Source organism: Rhinolophus ferrumequinum, chromosome 12, assembly GCF_004115265.2.
Source record: "Rhinolophus ferrumequinum isolate MPI-CBG mRhiFer1 chromosome 12, mRhiFer1_v1.p, whole genome shotgun sequence".
In the NCBI taxonomy this organism is placed as follows: domain Eukaryota; kingdom Metazoa; phylum Chordata; class Mammalia; order Chiroptera; family Rhinolophidae; genus Rhinolophus; species Rhinolophus ferrumequinum.
The window spans coordinates 25,114,088-25,134,807 of NC_046295.1; the positions used below are offsets into that span (position 1 = coordinate 25,114,088).

The 20,720-nt window shown below is 35.6% G+C and overlaps 1 protein-coding gene across 18 annotated transcripts in view; it reads left to right on the plus strand.

The window, feature by feature from the left end:
- MPDZ (multiple PDZ domain crumbs cell polarity complex component) overlaps window positions 1-20,720 on the plus strand; it is a 154,593-nt gene that overhangs the window by 96,567 nt on the left and 37,306 nt on the right. For 9 of the 18 annotated variants that reach the window (XM_033122846.1, XM_033122849.1, XM_033122857.1 and 6 more), the window contains 5 exons: window positions 2,949-2,990; window positions 5,586-5,690; window positions 9,605-9,697; window positions 16,534-16,711; window positions 19,498-19,608. In XM_033122846.1, the coding sequence (XP_032978737.1) occupies window positions 2,949-2,990; window positions 5,586-5,690; window positions 9,605-9,697; window positions 16,534-16,711; window positions 19,498-19,608 (529 nt within the window). The remainder of the gene's footprint in view (window positions 1-2,948; window positions 2,991-5,585; window positions 5,691-9,604; window positions 9,698-16,533; window positions 16,712-19,497; window positions 19,609-20,720) is intronic. The other 9 variants (XM_033122851.1, XM_033122859.1, XM_033122861.1 and 6 more) reach the window with 3 other exon arrangements.

Genomic DNA, 20,720 nt, shown 5'->3' on the forward strand with positions numbered 1-20,720 from the left:
CCCAGTTTGGCTGGGGAAATTCAGGAATTTCAATTCATTAATCAGATTTCTTTTTTTCAGTATATGCTTCTGTGTGATATACAAAAATTACATATTTATTTAATATAAACCACCTAAGAATTACACTATTCGTGAATAGTTCTGGATTGTAGGTCGTCTCTTTAAGATAACAATGTTGAACTATTTGAAAACATGTTGCTTTCTCTTTTTTAATTTTACTTCTCCAGTGATTTCTGCAAAAACCTTAGAGTGAGAGATAGGACATATCCCTCACAGAATAGGAGGGTCTACTCTTAGGATCTTATAAAGAAGATTGGATTGGCCTCAGTGTAAGGAATTGTACACTATCTGATTGATGTGTATAAGTCCTAGAACTAAGCCAGGAATGGAAAAGATCATGTAGAACAGTGCCAGTCTGACCCGTAATTTTCCTTTGTTGAGCTACCTCATGATTCAAGAAAATTCACCAATATGTTGATACAGTCTGATGGTAGGTCATATAGGATATTTTTTCGGGATGTGCTTATTAAACTGTTTCATAATCCTTTAATGTGCTAAAAGCACATTGTATTTGTGGTTTGGTTTTTAAGTCACTAAACATTTTATGAACTAACGTAGAAATGAGTTCATGACTTTATTGTCACACCTCATCAATGTAATAGCTTGGCTTTTTCTCTAACATTAACCATTGAATATTTGTATTTAATGTATAAGGGATAAAATAGTAAAATAAGAGCTCAGAGAAAGATTACCCTAAACTGATACAGTGATTACTAGTATGGGAGACTTTTTTGTATTAATGCTATTTTACTGACTGCATGCTGTATTATTTTTTTTCTGAAGTAGATATTGCTAGAGCCGAGGTAAGAAAAACAATATTTACAATCTGTTTTTCATTCTGCCATCAATAAAAAGTAGAAAAATATATACTGTTTGGAGTGGATTCTGCTGTCTTATAAAAAATAATATTTTGAGACAGCGTTTCACTAATGGGCATTCCTATTTTTGCATGCCTTTGGACTTTTGTTTTATAATGGAGCAGAGCATCAGATCCTCTGACAATTCCTTAATTATCTTATTAATGATAGTACAAGTGAATATTACAAAAAATGTCAAAGCCTCGATACTAAGAGAAAAGAGCAACTTGAAGTGTTTTCCTCACCACTTGTGGTCCAATGTCCATTTCTTTTGCTTAAAAGATGAATGATACACATCCACATGGAGACTCTTTATGGCCAGGGTTTTAGCTTACATAGCTTATATGTGGTATAAAATGCAGATGGTCTCGTAACTGATCACTTGATTTATTACGTGAGAATGCCCGTGTTCTGCTGTGAGCACTGATGCAGGTCTCTGAGCACCATAATCGATCTTGGTTCTAGCTTTCTTCCTCTGTTCTGATGTACTGCTGAATTTAAAAGGGAGCCATTGTGACGTTGATTTGACACAAGGCGTGCATCTAGTCAGTTCTAGAAAAGATGCCCAGCTCCAAAAGTCTTTTTTCTCCTTTTCTCACTTTTGTTGCTGTTGTTTGTTCTGTTTTGCTTTTTGTTTGTTTATTCGTTTTCCCACCTTCTGACTCAGCACCAAAATATACCTGGTCATGCGGACAGCAGCTTTATTATGACTGTGAAGGATATCTAGAGAGCTTCATAAATAATTGCTTGAGGATCCCAGGGGGCAAAATGTAATGTAGTCTCTTACATTAAAAAAGGAAAATAAGAAAACTCACCACAACCTTCCCTCCTCTGGAAATCAGTCACTCAGTCAGTTGATCTCTTTCTCGCGTGCTGGCTGTGTGCACATACGCACATACCAACAAAGCACATTGATTCCTTCTCAAGTGTCCTACGAAAGGTGTGATTCAAATGGTTATGGTTTGATTCATGGGGTAAATGATAAAAAGATATTAGAATCATATAATCATTTTTCAGAAAAATGTGTTAAATGACAAAACAAATAGCCGTTTAGATTGACCAGGGCATAACGACTTTCCATGCATTTTTGCATGGTGTTTTGGCTCTGTGCCCTCCTGATCTGCTTTCATGAAACAAAAGGGTTAGAATTACCTTGAAAGCTCTGAGTAATCCTCCCAAAAGGAAAGTCTTGGCCTCCCATTACCACGAATGGAGCCGTACATTGCCTCTGGCCAATTAAGCTTTGTAGTCATTGCCTGGATTTAGGCTCCACCCATGTTTCTTCCCCTTTATTTCTTGTTATGAATCTACTTTAATCTGGAGTGGTGGTAGAGCACTGTATTGGTTGGACTTAAAAAAAAACAACAAAAAAAAACACAAAAAAAGACAACTAAATGGTTCAGTTACATAACTGGTTTTAGGGGAAGCATTGCTTTTTGAGACAATGCACTGGATTTCTTTTTTTGCCTTCTCCCATGGATAGCTAGGAACTTTGTGTGTGTGCGTTCATGCATGCCTGGGTAGATAATTTGAGTTTCAAGAGTTGAAGAACAGCCAGTTTAAGTTCCAGGTTTCATTATTTTCTATGGAAAACCAGATGTGAAGCCTCACCAGAATGCATTCTGTTTCACTTCTCACTCCACCTTGCCAGGAGTTTTTATATTTCTGTAATAATAGCCAGGGTTTTGCGCTTAGCAGCAGCTGCTGGTAACATCTGCCAGATAATTACCGAGCTGAATCAGAATTCACCTGCCTTAACCTAAAGTGTGGGATGAATTCCTGATCAAGGGATAAAAGAGTGATTGCAGTTACATTTTCCTATGCTTGTTAATAATCACTGCTATAGACACCAGCAAAGAGCAGATGCTTTTCTGGGGGAGGTGTAGATAGGAGGGAGGTGGAAAGGGGAGAAAAACAACCAGGAGCACCCACTTTTAACTACATATGTATGCATCTCATATTCAGCACAAGACATTGACATGTGTTAACACCATTGTAAAAAGATGCTGCGGCGTATGCTTCCCATTCTAGATTTTCTACAGCACCTGCTGATGATCGAGCCCCCTTTCATGTGTGAGTATCGGTGATTCAAAAGCTCATTATGTCTGTGTGTTACAACTTGTCTGTGAAAACCATTTCATGCTTTTGTAACCTCCTGATGCTGGGATGGATCCAGATATAAATTCAGTGTATACATTTTGGCTTTTTCTTCCCCTTCATTTATAAAAGAATATAAATTCCAACAGAGCCATGAGATTGTTACATTTTCACATGGCACTGATGATTGTGCTCTCATTTGAAAATCATATTTTCCAACTACTAAGCTTTTAAGCTCCTTTGTCAGGGAAGGATCCTGTCTGCATGTGCAGGCACAGTCTCTAGATTAAGAGCCGTGTCACATTTCGGCATCACTAATATTATTCTTTTTTCTTTCACTCCATGTGTAACCAAAGGTTAATTTACGTTTAAGAATTTTTAGCATAACCCACACATAAGCAGTTTCTCTGTGTTTACACTGTTCATCATTTAGTTTTGGTGTTCTTTGTTGACTATTTGGGGGATTTGGGTGTCCGTATTTCTCTGCATGTGCTATTGCATTATGGGATGCTTGTTTTGGTGGCCTCGATGTCTGTACTGGGCTACATGTGTATGGAAAGCTGCCTTGTTTACCCCTTCTCACTGTTACTTAAAATATCAGAAAAAACATGTTTGTAACAATCCCTCTCCCTCACCCTTTAACAAAAGGAAAACCAACTTTGACCAGATACAGAGGAAAATTCATTAACATTGTTTGGGATAGAAACATCTTTTCCTTCTTAAACCAGTTTAAAAAATTAAATACTTTGAACTGGTTATTATTATTTTCACTGCTGTGTTCTAGCTTCCCCCTCCCTCACCTCTTCCTGGCTTTTTTCCTTAAGGTTTTGTTTATGAGTTTTATTGTTATTGAATCTTCAGAAATAATACTAGTTTTCTTGAATAGGCTTTTCAGGTTTGGAGTTTTATGTTTACCTTTATTTTACTTTCTGTAAAATAGTCTAATCTTCTTTTCCAAAAGATATATATGTGTACAAAAGGTACAATGTGTTATATCTTTTTGACTCATGATTTTTGAAAGGATAAATGTAAATTTACTATTGAATATATTTTTAATACCATAGTGCAGGTATTTTTATAGATAAATACATGAAGTAGAGTCAGACTTAGAATGCAACTCTCTTACCCAGCCTGGTCCTAAATCCACCGAACTGTGCTTTCTGCTTCATTTGTTGGTCCTCGAGGAAAAAGTGTCATGAAGAAGAGATCCCAAGGGTCCACTGATTTTGCCATGTGAATCAGGTGTGACAAGGCTAGCTGATGCCGTTTAGAACACTGCCTTACGTTTGTGTTATGCATCTCAACTTACAATTGCCTCATCAAAAGTGATGTTCTTTTTGTGACTGAATAGATAGATGACAGTTCAGCTGTGATGATTTACCCTCCCGTCACATTCCTGATGAACAACAGAACTGTGTCTTCTGACTCCAAATCTAAATGACCTCTCACAGAGTGAATGCTTTTTATGGAATAACCAATATATCTGAAATTATATGTCCTCCTCATTCAATAAATTATGACATTGGTATAGTTCTTCTTTTATTGTAACATAAAAGGCAATCTTTTTATCCTTGCACTCCACTGCTAAGGTTTTAATATTTATGTTTATGGATAAGTTACGGATAGCTGTTTTAATAGTATTCATGGTTTTTACATTGTGTATTTTTATATACCCTTTTTTTTTAGTTGTACAAACATGCTGAACAGTCTTCAAATGCAGTATTTCTTTTGCCTTGCTAGTCGTTAATTTGAGGATCTTGGGACAACCTACTAGACAAGTGTATCAACTATAAAGCTTTATAGGACAACGGTGAACTTGAATTTTCCAGTGTCCTTTTCTGCACCTTACAATTGTAGTCAGCATCTAACTCAGTGCCTTAATATTAGAGGCATTCAGCCAGTGCTTGTTAAATTAGTAAATAGCCATTCAAGTGTAAATAATAGGCTTTTCTATGAAACTAAAATTAACTTATGAGAAGTTGCCACGAATTAGTAAGAGAGACTTGACATAAACGTATAATAACTTGACTTTCAGACCTGAGCGTTCATAACTTAATAGAGCTAATATATACTTATTAGTAATGATTGTTAATATCCATAATTGATTATGCATTATGGAAAAATGTAAAGTTATTTATGATACCCAGTGTTTTAATAGCATACACACTATTTGTTTCTGCCAAGGGAACTAAGAATCTTTGGATAAAATTAATGTCATTACTGACAGTTATTTTCCGAAGGATTTATAGATGTTTCTCAATTCAAAAAGTTGTTTTAGTCTTCTCCTTTGAAAATATTAATAGTGCTGTTTTCCACCCCCATACGATTATTAGTAAACACATAATTTATCAGCAGCATTTTAAATTTTAATTTCTGTTGTTATTCTTACTTATAGGATTCTTTATTTTTTTGAAGTTTGGATTTTCTGCAGAATAAACTGATTAAAGGAGGTGTGTGAAAAAGTAGGGCTGAAGAGACAATATAATTTTATTCCTATATTTTGGAAGCTTCTCCTAACAATGAGCCAAACCTTTACTTCCCTTTGCCTTCATGGATTATGTTCTGTTCCAGAATTACATATGTGCCTGCGGAACATTTGGAAGAGTTCAGAATAAACTTGGGACAACAATCTGGAGGAATTATGGCACTGGATATTTTTTCTTCATACACTGGCAGGTAAATGAAATAGTAAATCTACTACAGTGAATGAATGATACAGCAGGTTATAAAATAGTTTTGAATTCAGAGTCAGAAGGACTCGCAATGAAAGAGATTGAATTCCTTTCTCTCTTTCAGCATTACAAAAATATTATCCCCTTTTCCTCTTATTTAAGTAATTATTATATAGTGTGGAAAATTTGGAAAATACATGAAAGTTCAAATCAAGAAACTAAAATTATCTCTAATTATACCACTAAATATAGCACTTTTAACATACTGAGTTTGGAGAATTCACCTCAGGTCTGAGTATTATTTCATGAATTCCCTGGAACTGACAATTTGTGTAGTATTTCATCATGCTTTTTCTTCTCTTGTGAGTATTTTCAAACATCTTCAGAAATTCTGTTTCTTTTTTAGCATACATTCAGACTGAGAAACATTTTTAATGGTTATTTTTTACTCTTAAAGAATGTTGAGCTGAACATCTTGGTATATATGCATGTTAGGAAACAGAGTATGGCTTTTTTAAAGGCTCTTGATACACAATGTATTAAGAACCTTTAAATAATACAGGAAAAAGTTTTTTTTGTTTTTTGTTTTTTTTTCCTTAGGGAAAGCAGGAACCTGGTTTTGATGCTGGTGCTGACTGAGTTCAGCACAGGGAGAGAAATAATGTTAAATTGCTTTCCACGAATAGTGTACCATTTTACATTCTTAGCTGTGGACCTGTTTTTTTCAGTTGCGTTGGCAACTGAGTACCAGATTTCTCTTTGAGCATGCTGCAGAGCAGAAATGGGTCTGCAAACATTCTGAGGTCTTCTCAGAAGAGTTCTACCATTCCTCAGAGAATGTCAGAACATCCCAGAACACTTCGGTGTCCACTGACTCGATAAGCATCACAATATGACATTATTATTTCCTCTGCAAATTGCACGTGACCACAGTAATACAGAAAGTGTCAAGGAAGGGAAAGGCATGTTATGTGTTTAGTAAAGGAAAGAAATGTTGTGGCCCTTGGGCTCTCGTGAATTTTATGGGAAAAGGAGTATTCACCCTGTACAAAGCTCAAGCACACTCCACTCTAGAATATCCATCTCAGGGTTAATCACATTAATTGGTTATAGTTTCCTGATGCTTTCTGGCAGAATGGTAAAAGCAGTCATTTCAATAGCCCTCTGAAATATCATTTCAAATGGCTTAATTAAAGAATATGCCAAGGTAATGCCATATTTGTTTTAAGCTCTAAGGCCTTAAATGCACTCACGATGTATTAGAGAGAAAAAGCCACTTTTAGCACTGTGCCCTCCCACTCCCTCAACACAGAAAGGAGAATGACCTTGGCTGTGCTGTGACTAATGGTAGTTTATTTGCTATTACTATAAAGGTGCTCAAAACAAAATAAAATGATCTACATTTTGCAGAGGAGGAATCTGCACCGAGAGATGTTAAGGAACTTGTCTAAGTTCCATAGTTAATAACAGGTCTGAGATCAGAATGTAAGCAGTCAGACTCCTTGATTTTTAACCACTGGATCCAAAGAAAGAATTGCACAAGCCAAGGATAAAAATACGGGCAGCATAGCATGGAGGTTAAGAGCTCAGGTTTTGTAGTAAAATGGCCTCAATTAAAATCTCACTTCTACTTTACTGTGTGACCTTGTGCCAATTTCTGGCACTTAAATGTAGATGAAAAAGAAGTTATTATAGTTGACAGAAATTTCATTGGTATTCAACAAACATGGATGCAAACAAGTCAATTCATTTTTGGCTGGGTGAGTACAGGAGGAAGAGAATCGGTCCATTCTGCTCTTTGGAACACATGACACTTGAGTCCCATAAACCACACTCTAAGATGGGTAAAGAATAATAAGCATATTTATAAGAGCATATCTGGGTTAGTGGAAGGATTCAAGATTAGAGAATCATTTGAAGAGAGTGGTGCTTTTGTATCAAAGGATTCAGGATATAGGTCGTCTTATAGCTAAAGAGGCATGAGCATATGATGCACTATGTCTGAGAGTGTTTCTGAATAGCTCACAGGGGTAAGAACCTCCCCCCACACCCATGGCTGTCATTGAATATTTCAGGGCTTATTTCTGTTCTTGTCTGTCTGCCATACCTGCTTTTTCTATCATAGTCTCTCCAGTTGTATTTCCAGAGGGTTAGGACTAGTCTTCACATTTCCTCCTCATAGCTTCCAGATAACAGCTTCACTCAGACTGTCTCATTCTCAATCAGCTTCTTAACGTCTTTTTTTAAATCCCCCCTTTTGTGACTCTATTCCCAGCAGTCCTGTCCCACTGTCAGGCCACGGATCTCAGAACCCCAGCCTCTTGCACAGCCTTGCACAGGAGGGGAATTCAGACACACAGCCAATGGGCAGGACCTATAGGCAGGTAGATTTCCTTTTAACAGTTGAACACAAATTTGTAACATTCATGACTTTTTCTATTTGACTTACTTCACTTTGGATGATATTCTCAAGATCCATCCATGTTGTCACAAATGGTAGTATTTCATCTTTTCTTATGGCCAAGTAGTATTCCATTGTATATATGTGCCACCATGATTTCAGTCACATGTGGGATATAAAACTGAAAACAACAATCGAACAAACAAGACAAACAAACAAAAACTCATAGACAGACAACAGTATGGTGATTACCAGAGAGAGGGGAATGAGGGGAAGGTGGGAAAGGATGAAGGGATTCAAATATATGGTGATGGAAGGAGATTTGACTTTGAGTTGTGAACACACAATGCATTATAAAGCTGATGTATTATAGCATTGTGTACTTGAAACCTATGTAATTTTATTAACCAGTGTCACTGAAATAAATTTAATAAAAATGTTTTAAAAACCTAACATTCAGATCAGAGAAAGAATGAGATGTTCAAAGAGAGCCTGGACATTTACTTGCCAGAAATGTTGTGAAACACATTTCAACAGAGATAGAGTCTTGGATTAATGACTTCTGACCTCAAAGTCTAAAGATTGTATAATTTGACAGAGTTCAGTATTTCTGTCAATGGAGAATGGATAAAATTTGAGCATATGCTTTCTTTAGATTTTTCACTTTCTATGAAAATAAAGTGAAAATCAGTTTTGAATCAGAATTTTTATAGCCTTCTCTACTTTCAAATGAATGTGTGAACATTTTTCTTAAATCCAGTTTTTACTAATAGCATAAGGACTCCCCATAATTGCTTTAACCATTCTCTATTGCCCTTATGTGTTACTTGACTGGACACATTTTATTACATGCCTGACATTTGGCAAAATTGGAACTCCTACAGACATTGAAAAGGGAGCTTGAACAGAGGTACATTGTAAACTGCTTCCTGTAAGGAGTGTTCTGTGTCTGGCCTCTCTGAATCAGCTGAAGCTGGACCAAAAGTATTTCCATCTTTCTTCATAAGTTGTCAGGAAAGCATTGCTACATCCTTAGGGAGCAGAGATGATAAACTCCTGGCATATACCTAATGATAAGTGCTTTTAGGGCAGAGATCAATCAGGGCTGTGCAAGCTTGTAACACACATGATGCTTCTACCTTCTTGTACATGGTAGGTATTTAAGAAATACTTGTGGACTAGTTTTTCTTTAAAATTCTGCTACTTATCCTCTTCTTCTCATTTCATTCCTATATTCTCTCATGTTTCATCAGAAAAGGGACTAGACAAGACTCTTATTGTTCAGTTGTGTCTTCAGACTAAGTTACGGTAGAATGACTCTGATGTAAGGTTTTTATTTTATTTGATCAGGTGTTCTTTTCCCCTTAATGTATAATGTTATGTATTTATTGGCCAAGTCTGGTGACAATAGCAAGCAGTTCTGCCTTTTTAGCCAACCCAGTAATAAAGTATACATCAGACAGTTTTCCATGATTTTACTAGGATGTTGGGGTTCTCACTGTATAACTCTTTTACAGAGACATTCCAGAATTACCAGAGCGAGAAGAAGGGGAGGGAGAGGAAAGTGAACTTCAGAATGCAGCCTACAGCAACTGGAATCAGCCCAGGCGGTAAGGACTGTTTAGGTCTTCTGCCTCCTCAGTGTTTGAAGATAGGAGGTACTGGTTTCAAATACTGGGTTCCAGCATGCAACTGGGACACTGCGCAAGTTGTTTAATATTCCCTTACCCTCCATTTCTTCATGTGTATAGTGGAGAGGGTAATATGTATCATACAGGGTTAAAACTGACATGTGTACAAGGATTTGGCATATAGTAGGGACTAAAAAAAATTAACTAGAGGAAATATGCGTAGGTAGTTGGAATGGGTGCTATTTTCTGTGGAGTTTGATCTTAGGTAAACAATCAAATAATTAATTTAAATTTCTCTGGAATTTGTAGACACTATATATTCAAACATCTGTATTCAAAGCGCGTATATGTGTGTGTGCATGCACATTAGTAAGCATCTTGTTATCACAGACTGCAGTTATTCTAACCCATGCTCTGTTAGAACTAATCTCATATGTATTAGAAAAGATGATTTTCCTAAATATGCTCAGCTATATCACTATACATCACTAAAGTATACTTCTGTGTTTATGTTAAGTAAAATCAAATTCAGTTTAATAGATATTTATTGAGTCATGATTATGGATCCCAAGAAGAAGGAGATGATTTTGTAAACAACAGGGAAGTATAAGACGTAAATCCGCCCTTCTAGGAATCTGTAAGGTACTTAGGGAGGCAATATTAGAGACCCACAAAATAAACAAAACTAGAAGGTATTTTGCATTAAGTGTAAAATGTAAGTAATCATTGGGCATTCCCTCTAAACAGATCTAAAGGCGACTGTCGTAGTTGTGCCTTGCACTTAGTAAACATTTAATATTCTATAGCGAATAAATAAAATGCTCAAGAGAGAACAGTGTCTACTCATCAGCATTATAATACAGTTTGATGATTTTCCTTGCCCACAAATGAACTTGAGGCGGCAGCCATCACATTTAAACATTTTTTAGGTTGAGTTATTATATTCAAAGTGTAGAAAAGTTGTTATGTTGCTCTCACAGAAAAACAGTAGGTGTTTCCAGCCATCTGAAAGGAAGGGGAGTGGGATTCAATACATGGTGATGGAAGGAGAACTGACTCTGGGTGGAGAACACATTATGCAATACATAGATGATAGATTATAGAATTGTACACTTGAGACCTATATAATTTTACTAAACAAGGTCACCACGATAAATTTAATAAACATTTTTTAAATTACTGAACTAAATAAAAATTAAGCAAAATAAGTAAATAAAATGACTTTTTAATTTGAATTCTTTAAAAAAGCTGTTTAGCCTGCTTAAAGAAATCAAAGTCTCTCCACATTAGCTCCCATATTCAGAACAGAATATAAGTGCTAGATCTAGGGCAGAAATATAAAAAGGTTAAGTTTCTTATTTTTTTGAGGATGGAGGCAAAAGTAAGTTTGATGAAACTAGTTTGTAGTTGGTAACCATAGTGATAAACTTGAATTTTGTTGGAGAATAGTCATCACAGGAAAAGAAATAGTTTGGCCAGAAATAGTTTAGAAGGCACTGTTTGGAGTCAACAAGAGCCCTATTTGAATTCTAGCTTTGACACTTTGCTGAGACAAGTTGGTTAATCTTTGCTAGGTCTCAGTTACTTCATCTTTAAAATGGGATTAATAATAGAACCTTTTAAATTTGGGGGAGAATTCAGTGTGCGAATGCATGTGAGATTCTGAGCATAGTGCCTGGTACAGAGTGCACATTCAGTTGGTGATTGGCATTGCCAGTTATCATCACTAACAACTAAGCAAATAGAAAGGATTGCACACACGAATCATTATGCAGTTGTCTTATAAGAAAGAATTAAGTGTAATTATGGACCGGATGATTTTTATATTTTTATCCTAAATTTTAACTTTCATATCGCCCTAAGGGGTGTCTCTAAAAGTGGTTAGCTACCTTATAGAGAGAATATGTCTGGAGCTTCCGTAAGTCTTAAAGAAGGTTCTCTGCACTCTTCTCTTAGAGAATTGTACACCTAAAGCCTATGTAACTTTACTAATAATGATCACCCCAATAAACTTTAATTAAATAATTTAAAAAAAAAAGAAGTACTAAGGGACTATTGGGGGAAAGTTCATAGAGCATTATGCTCACAGAATATTATGAGGAAGCTTACCAAAATAACCAGGGCAAGTGTTATGAATATGCTTTATAACTTGGGGCATTCATTCTTCCAGTCAAAAAATTTTAGTTTGTATGGAAATTTTAGCAAAGTGTAAATTTTAAAATTGTAAATAAGCTGTATTACTCTTATTTTGCCCTGTGACCTTCATTTACAGAATTAGCATCAAACTGTATGTATCATTTCCCAGCTTACTTACTTTTCTCTCAGTCCAATGTTTAGGAGATCTATCATGTTGATACTTAAAGATCAAATTCATTCAATTTAGTTGTTGCAGTGCATTTCAGTATATGAATATACCATAGTTTATTCCCAGATTGATGTGAACAGCTAACAGTAATTCACTATTATAATAATTCTGTGCAGTAAATATATTCATTTCCTTACTTACATATGAGAATTTGGGTATATACCCAGAATTGGAATTGCTGGCTTATAGATTGAAATGTATTATTTACTTTATTAGAGGTTGTTAACTTGCTTCATAAGGTGCATATGCCATTTTTTCCTTCTTTTTCCAAAATATGAGATTTCCTTTCCCCCCTACCTTGTCTTAATAACCAATGTAAAGGTGTAACAGGATTGAGGAGGTAGGATTCGAATTTGCTCATTTGTCGTATGGATTAAATTTTATATCTTCCTTAGTTACATTACTTTAGTAATCATAATCATCATAATAAGAGTAATAAAAGATTTGTTCGTTGTTTACTGTATTCCAAAGCTTTGTTTTTCACTTTACATGTATTCATTAGCTTTAATCATCACAGCATCTCTCAGATGTAGAGATTTTATTGTCTTCATTTTGAAGATGAGGAAAGTAAGAAATTAAATAAGTTGCAGAGGGTCACACAGTTAAGGAGCAAAAGAGCAGGACTTGAACCCGAGGACTCTGCTCAGAGCTCAGGCAGCCTGGCCTCAGAGCTCTGTTTTACTTTTGCTTTTCTGAATTGCGTTCTTTTTAAACCTATAGATTGGTCTCAAGAAAGGCTGCCATTTTTGCGTAAAACTGACTCAGGATATGTTCTATAAAATTTTTCTTTTGTAGGTCTCCTTTTTCTTTCCACATAATGTTTGCCATGTTCTATTCAGTGAATAATGATTCTGATTCCTCAGCACTGGGATCATTTTGGCCGTCTGTCTTTCGTTATCTTCTCCAAAGTTTTAAGCAGTTACAGCCTTTCTTCTAGGGAGTACATTTAAAAATACTTTGCTATCTGTGCCAAACCCTGTGTGAGCATACGGTACTATTATCCAAAGGTTGTTTAATCTCTCTGTGTCTCTTCCCTTCTTTGTAAAATGGGGCTAGTAATAGTATCCACTTCACAGAGATGATATGAGAATTAGATGGGAGTCAGTGGGACTCAGGGAATAATGCTGAGCACGTGAGAAGACCATAATAAGTGTTTGCTGCTGCTGTTATTTTTATTAGTAAAGAAATTAAAAGAATCACTTTATTTCCTTTTTCCTTCATATGACTTTCTTTTTTTCAATGTTTCTTTTGTATTTCAATTACAGTGGCCATTCAATATTTTATTAGTTTCAGTAAAGAAGTTAGTAAAGCTAGTCATTGTATTTAATATTTAAGAATCCAGAATACATGGGTGGGACTCCTTCTCTCTTCTCTTAAAAAGGAAGAAATAAAATAAAACAAGAGTGAAATGTCTTGCATAATGGTAACGTACATTTATATAATTTATTAAGTGATCCCCCAAATAACTGTTGCACCCACCTGGCACCATATATAATTATTACAATATTATTGACTATATTCCTTATGCTATACTTAACATCCCCATGACTATTTTGTAACTGCCAATTTTTACTTTCTAATCCCTTCACGTTTTAACCCAGCCCCACCCTTCTCCATGTAGCAACCGTTGGTTTGTTCTCTGTATCTATGAGTCTGTTTCTGTTTTTTTTTGACTATTTAGTTTGTTCTTTAGATTCCACCTATAAGTGAGATCACACAGTGTTTGTCTTTCTCTGTCTGACTTATTTCACTCACAATAATACTCTCTAGGTCCGTTCATGTTGTCGCAAATGATAAGATTTCATTCTTTTTTTATGGCCGAGTAATATTCCTATGGCTGAGTAATGTTCCATTGTATATATGTACCACATTTTCTTTATTCAGTTGTCTATCGATGGACACTTAGGTTGCTTCCATATCTTGGCTATTGTAAATAATGCTGCAGTGAACATAGGGATGTGTGTATCTTTTGAATTAGTGTTTTGAATCACTTCTTAATTTACACTGACCACAAAGAACCCCAGGAGACATTTCATTCTTGTTTTATTTTATTTCTTCCTTTTTAAGAGAAGAGATAAGGAGTCCCATCCATGTATTCCGGATTCTTAAATATTAAATACAATGACTAGCTTTACTAACTTCTTTACTTTGCCATTTTACCTTAGGAACTGCTGTAAGAAACAAGAAAGGCTGTTGGTTTTTGTCTTTCACAGAATTCCTTGAGTGAAAGAAAATGATGAATAGGATTTTAAGTAGTTTAAACTATTGACACAAATTTTATGAGATCAAAGATCATGGTGAGATCCTTTTAAACTACACAGGTAGAGTCCCTAGGATTATAGATTTCTAATAAAGAAAAAAAGTGCTCCCCAAAGAAAAGATGTGTCTCATCATCTGACTTTATCTGACCAGTTGCCTGTCGTCTCAGTCTACCTGTGAGGTGCTGCTTTTTCCCCACAGCATTTTCTTTCTGGGACCTTCCTCATTTCACAAGAGTCCGTACCTTTCCTCTCTGCTGGAAGCACCTGTAAAGTCAAGGTTGAGGGCATGTTTGGACCATACTCTCTTCTCCTGTTTGATGTCCTCCACCGTCCTCCTTCCTTCAGCATGGAGCAGATTGCAGACTCACTGTTGTATCTTAGAGCTCTCTGCTTGGTATCTCTGTTTCCTTACCCTGAGCTGCTCACTCGTCTTAGCCAAACACCTCACTGTCCATCACCTTATTTTTATATGACTATCCCAACCTTCTCACAGGGCAGGTACTTTCAATTCATTCATAGCTCTTATAACTATTTGCAGTTACTGGATATAAATTCATGGGTTTCTTATGTGGGTAGAAGAATTGCATTTAAAACAGAGGAAGGAGCAAGTGCAAGGCCCCCAAGCAGGAGAACATGTCTGTTGAAATTTAGAAACAGTACGAAGACGATGTGGTTGCTGGAGTGGAGAGAGGAAAGTGGAGAGCCATGGAAGACGCTTTTCTGGAGATGGTGGTGGGATCAGATCATGTAGGATCTTGTCAGCCACTGCTCTTTATGCCCCAACTGTTAGTTTCCAGATCAACGTTGGGAAGACAGAGTCCTACAGACATAATCTTCTGGCATGGCGTGAGCAGTGATGTTCTTTCTCTTGATTGTGTTGCTAAGCTGAGAACTGTCAGTTCAAGGGTAGCTGAACTTGATTACTTAATATCTGCACTATTAGAGCTCCTGAAAAATGCTACTTTTAGGCTGGTCTGTGCCTCGGCCAGAAGGGTGAGTCCATTATTTACTTTTAACAAATCAGCTTTAGAAATACATTAGTATTATCAGACCTCATAAAACGTATCATTGGAAAAGGATTTAAAACGATCTTCTTTTACTACTGGTGAAACTTTAATAAATTCAGCAAATAGTATTTGCAAAAATTAACATACCTAAAGATATTTTATTCCATTAAATTTAAAAATATTTTTTAACCATTGGAACCAATTTTAAGTGTGCAGATCAGTGACATTAAGTCCATTCACATTTAACCATCCTCTTCCCTGTCTTCTAGCAACCACCATTCTACTTTCTGTCTCTATGAATATGACTATTCCAGGTAAATCATGTAGGTGGAATCATATAGTGTTTGTCCTTTATTTCACTTGCCTGGCTTATGTCACTTAGCATAATGTTCTTTTTTAAGGCTGAATAATATTCCGTTATCTGCAGATGGACACTTGGTTGCTTCTACCTTTTGGTTATTGTGAATAATATTTATATGAATATGACAGTGCAAATATTAACATCTCTTCAAGACCATACTTTGAATTCTTTTGGGTCTATACCCAGAAATGGAATTGGTGGATCATATGGTAATTCTATTTTTAATTTTTTGAGGCACTCTCGTACTTTTTTCTGTAGCGGCTGCATTTTAGATTGCTGTCAGCAGTGCACAAGGGCTCATACTTCACAGTTTCTCTAATTTCTCCTTGCCACCACTTATTTTCTGTTTTATTTTATTTTTTTGATAGTGCTATCCTAGTGGGTGTGAGGTGATATCTCATTATGGTTTTGATTGTAGTTCCCCAATGATTAGTGGTATTAATTATCCTTTTCATGCACTTATGGGCCATTTGTGCATGTTCTTTAGAAAAATGTCTATTCAACTCCTTGCCCTTTTTAAAAGGGGTTATTTTTTGTGGTTGAGTTTTAGGGGTTCTCTCTTTATTCCAGATACTAATCCCTTATCAGATATGTAATTTGCAAATATTTTGTCCCATTCTGTGGGTTATCATTTTACTCTACTTATAGTATCTTTTGATGAATAAAAGTTTATAATTTTGTTGAAGTTCAATTTGGTTATTTTGTGGTTATTGTCTGTGCTTTTGGTGTCATATCTAAAAAATTATTGCCAAATCCGGTGTCATGAGCTTTTCCCTTATGTTTTTGTATATGAGTTTAACATTTTATTTATTTTTTTAAAGGGTTGAACTTTGGAGAGAACCAAGCAAATCCTTGGGCATCAGCATTGTTGGTGGACGAGGGATGGGCAGTCGTCTAAGCAATGGTGAAGTGATGAGGGGCATTTTCATCAAACATGTTCTTGAAGATAGCCCAGCTGGCAAAAATGGAACCTTGAAACCTGGAGATAGAATAGTAGAGGTACCCTCCAGTGAGCTTTATGTGCTAAAATTCTTCATCTGTCCCATAAACTTGACCAAGGGCATCATCAACTTTACACTGATTACCCAACCCAGCATTAGAGTAAAATGTGTTTGTGGTTAAAGCATTTCTTATTTGTTTCTATTCATCCATAATTGTTCTCTTTGATATATGGTGACCAATTACATATCTTGATATTGCTAGAGACTGATGTTTGAAGCTATAACCAACCATTTTTAAAACCATTGACCCTGAGATAAAATAATGAAATTCTGGTTTAAAAAACAAAGCCAAGTTCTCAGGGAAATACTTGAATTCTTTAAAAGTATGTATACATGTAAAATATATACATCATAATTAAGTTCTGTAATGAGATTTTATTTCAAGAAATACTTTATCAGTATCATTTCATTGTAAGCTTTTTTGGATGAGATTTTTTCCAAGTGAGTCTTTTTATAAAACCTTTTATGGTAAGACCCTGATTACTTTTTATACAAATGCCCCCACTCCCAGCTCGGATTTTCCTCCTTCTCACTGGTGTGCCCATTCATCACTGAGGGAGTGTGTGTGTGTGTGTGTGTGTGTGTGTGTGTGTACACACATGCATATGTGTACACACATACATGTATTTTGTTATATACGAGAGAAGCATTTGGTCAAATTGTACCTAATTCCTTAATTCACATCGAAGTTTAATATGTTAAATAGACTTCTCTCATGAGGCACTGACTCATTTACTTAACAAATATTCCTGGAACAGCTGTTGCATTCCAGGTGCTATCACAGGCTCTGGGCATCGCACAGTAAACAAGGCACCAGGCCTGCCTGTCAAGTTGCACAGACTTGACAAGTAATTGAGTCACTTCAGAGCAGTGTCATAAATTATTTGATCAGGATAAACATAGTTTCAGTTAACAGGGTAGAGGAAGGGGTACCTGACCCAGATTTTCTGAATTGTTGGGATTTACAGAGTAGACCAAAATAGACAACTTCCTAATGGAAACCAATGGCTTTATTACTATAACGACCATTATATTTACTTTACACAAGTGATTGTATCTCATTTTCTAAATCCGTGTAACTTACACATTGAAAAGCCTTAATTGTGTAGAAGAAGGTTTTAACTTAACCACAATTGTAAAATGAGCATTTTGGGGATCTTTTTACTTATTCCTTTACTGATTGATTTTTACTGAGAGCTGAAGAAGGAAGAAGATTTAGATTTCAGAGAAACCAAGGACTGTGTATTTTTTTCTCTGACCATTTATAAGGAAGAGTGATGGGTTTTTTTCTCTCTTCCTACATTGGTATCTTTCATTAGATGAAATCTCAGCCCCTTTTTAAAGTACAATTTTTTTAGTTAGATTACTACCTAAAGTTTCCATTTTTAGATTACCACAAGGAATTTTGTTTTATGGATACTTCACTATTAAAATACCTTTGACCTAAGTAGAGAAAGTAAGAAATATTTGTAACTATTTCTAGAAAGGATTGATCATAGTTTGCTCCAAAATGTGTAAATTTATTAACAATGTTAAAACATCCTTTTCAAATTGAAAAAGATTTTTTTTGTGTTGTAAAATATTGTTTACTGTTTAACAGTGTTTTGTTGAGTGCTATTATGTGCAGGGGTTTTTCTCATAAATATAAAAGTTTTAGACCTGTAATCCTGTGGATTCTAAAGCATGTCTCTGCTAAGAGCTTCTGAAAATGTCTGTAGACTAGATGAGTAGAGACTTGCAAATGATTTCATTCAGAGTATATAGTCCTTTGGACTTGAGCAGAGATATTTAATGTTCTATTAAAATTACCCACTAATGGAATATATAGTAAACATAAATACTAACTTTAATTCTACAAAAAGTTAGAAGCCTTTTTTAATGTGCACTGAAAGAGATGTTGTTACTTCATCTAAGTATCAACCTGAGGGAGGTTTTTCAGTTAAATGTATATGTAATTCTTTTAAAGGGTTATAGTGTTCTATGCAGAGATCTAATAATTTTCTTTTCCAGAATTGTTTCCATTCTAATTTTGCTATTTTGTTGTATGTGCCATATTGTGGTAATTGGAAATAATAGTATCCTATGGTTTTCTGACAGGATTAGCATTTGGCCTTTAAAACTATTTTCCTTCCTATTCATATAGTGCATAAACTGAGCTAATCATCACCCAGGCAAGACATGATCGATAAAAGGTTACAAAATAACTTTCATTTCTAAGCTAGTTATATAAAAATTACTAACAAATGAACACAACTTCTTGACTTGCAGCTCCTGTCATGTCTACTCCAAAGAGTCTTTTGCAAAACTAACCTTACCATAACCTGATATTTCTGAATGTCAGAATTTTGTTTTTAACTTCATGCTTTCCTGTCTAGAGAGAAATACACAAAACATCACCCACCCACTTCCCAAGTCACTCTGTAGTGAATTGGAAAAACAATTGTACAGTGATTGTCATGATGAAGACAGTGCTAGTGGGCAGTTCCCTTATTTTATTTCTTTAATAATGCTGACTTATTAAAGGAACGACTGAGCAGCTTAAGGAAAGCAAAGGCAGACTCTTCGTTCTAATTAAGTATTATTTCAGCCATTATTGGAGACAGACATCTATGTCCACAACAAGGGACCCCACGTCTGCTGGACAGATTAAAAGTTTTGGAGCCTCACAAGTAGTCTTATTTTTGATTCTGAAACATTTTCCAGGAGCCTCAGAACTGCAGATCCACAAATTGTTCTGTTGTTCTATAGATTCTTGAAATGTTAAGCTGAGGCCTTCCATTGCAGGTGGATGGAATGGACCTCAGAGATGCAAGCCATGAACAAGCTGTGGAAGCCATTCGGAGAGCAGGCAACCCTGTAGTCTTTATGGTACAGAGCATTATAAACAGACCAAGGGTAAGCGAACACAGAGGGCAAGGTAGGCATCAAACAGTGTCCAACTCGGAGTCTGATATCTCCAGGGCCAAGTTGTCTCTAGGAGCAAGAGCTCAAGTATTGGAATTTCAGGAGATTTGTTAAAAGTTTGTTTTTTGGTTTGTTTGGTTTATTTTTTAATTGAGTTGTCCTGGAAATCCCTTCTTAATATTCATTACAGTCACAAAGTGTGTAAGTTAAGAGGAGTGTTGTGTAGCCTTTCAGATTGACCTCTAGTGGAGTCCCTTAGAAGCCAGATTCCATTTTCTTTATAAATTCTCTAGAAAGCTTTTCCAGCTTATGCAAGCCCATGATCACATGTGAATGACCTTTAATGTATTTGTCCCACTGAACATTAAATTTCTCATCATGGATTTGGTTTCAGCTGTATGCTTCTATACCAGTGATTTCGTAAGTGCTGTTTCCTGGCCCCAGTTGCTTATTAGTCCCTGGTGGACAGCAACCTACTAACCCATTTTGTCATCAGTTATCACAAGGAAAATGGCTTTAAAAATATTTTAGAAAGTATATGTGCATTTAGGGGATGTTTTTCATGGAGAAGATACTACATGAGGCTTTGTGTGTTTGATACGAGTATGCCCTAATTTCGCTGAGCATGAGAATCATGCTAAGAGTTTTAAGCTATTTTTTCTATACCTTCTTTATTGCTTAGTAAATAAATAAATGCATTTTATAGATAGATAGATAGATCATTTTTTTTAATGTGCAGCAGTTCTTAAATATATTTGGGCCACATACCGCTTTGAAAGTTCTTCAGAAATATATGCATTCTCTGAAAAGTTTGCCTACCATTCCAGGAATTTCCGAGATGTCCTGAAGCTTATAGAGAGGTTCACTCACTCCTGACATACTGATTCTCTTTGAAACACCTGCTTATTAGCATTGAGGGTTGGTTGTCTTTAAAGAGAAAATGTCAACATATGTGAGGGAAGATCAAAGAATTACCTAAAACTTACACTATGTAATTTTCTACTTAAAATACATTTAATTTTAATTTTTAAAATTTAGATATGGATGCCCAAATGATGGAAAGAAAGTAGCCAACAGTTCTGTAGATGAGCTCAGTAAAAGTA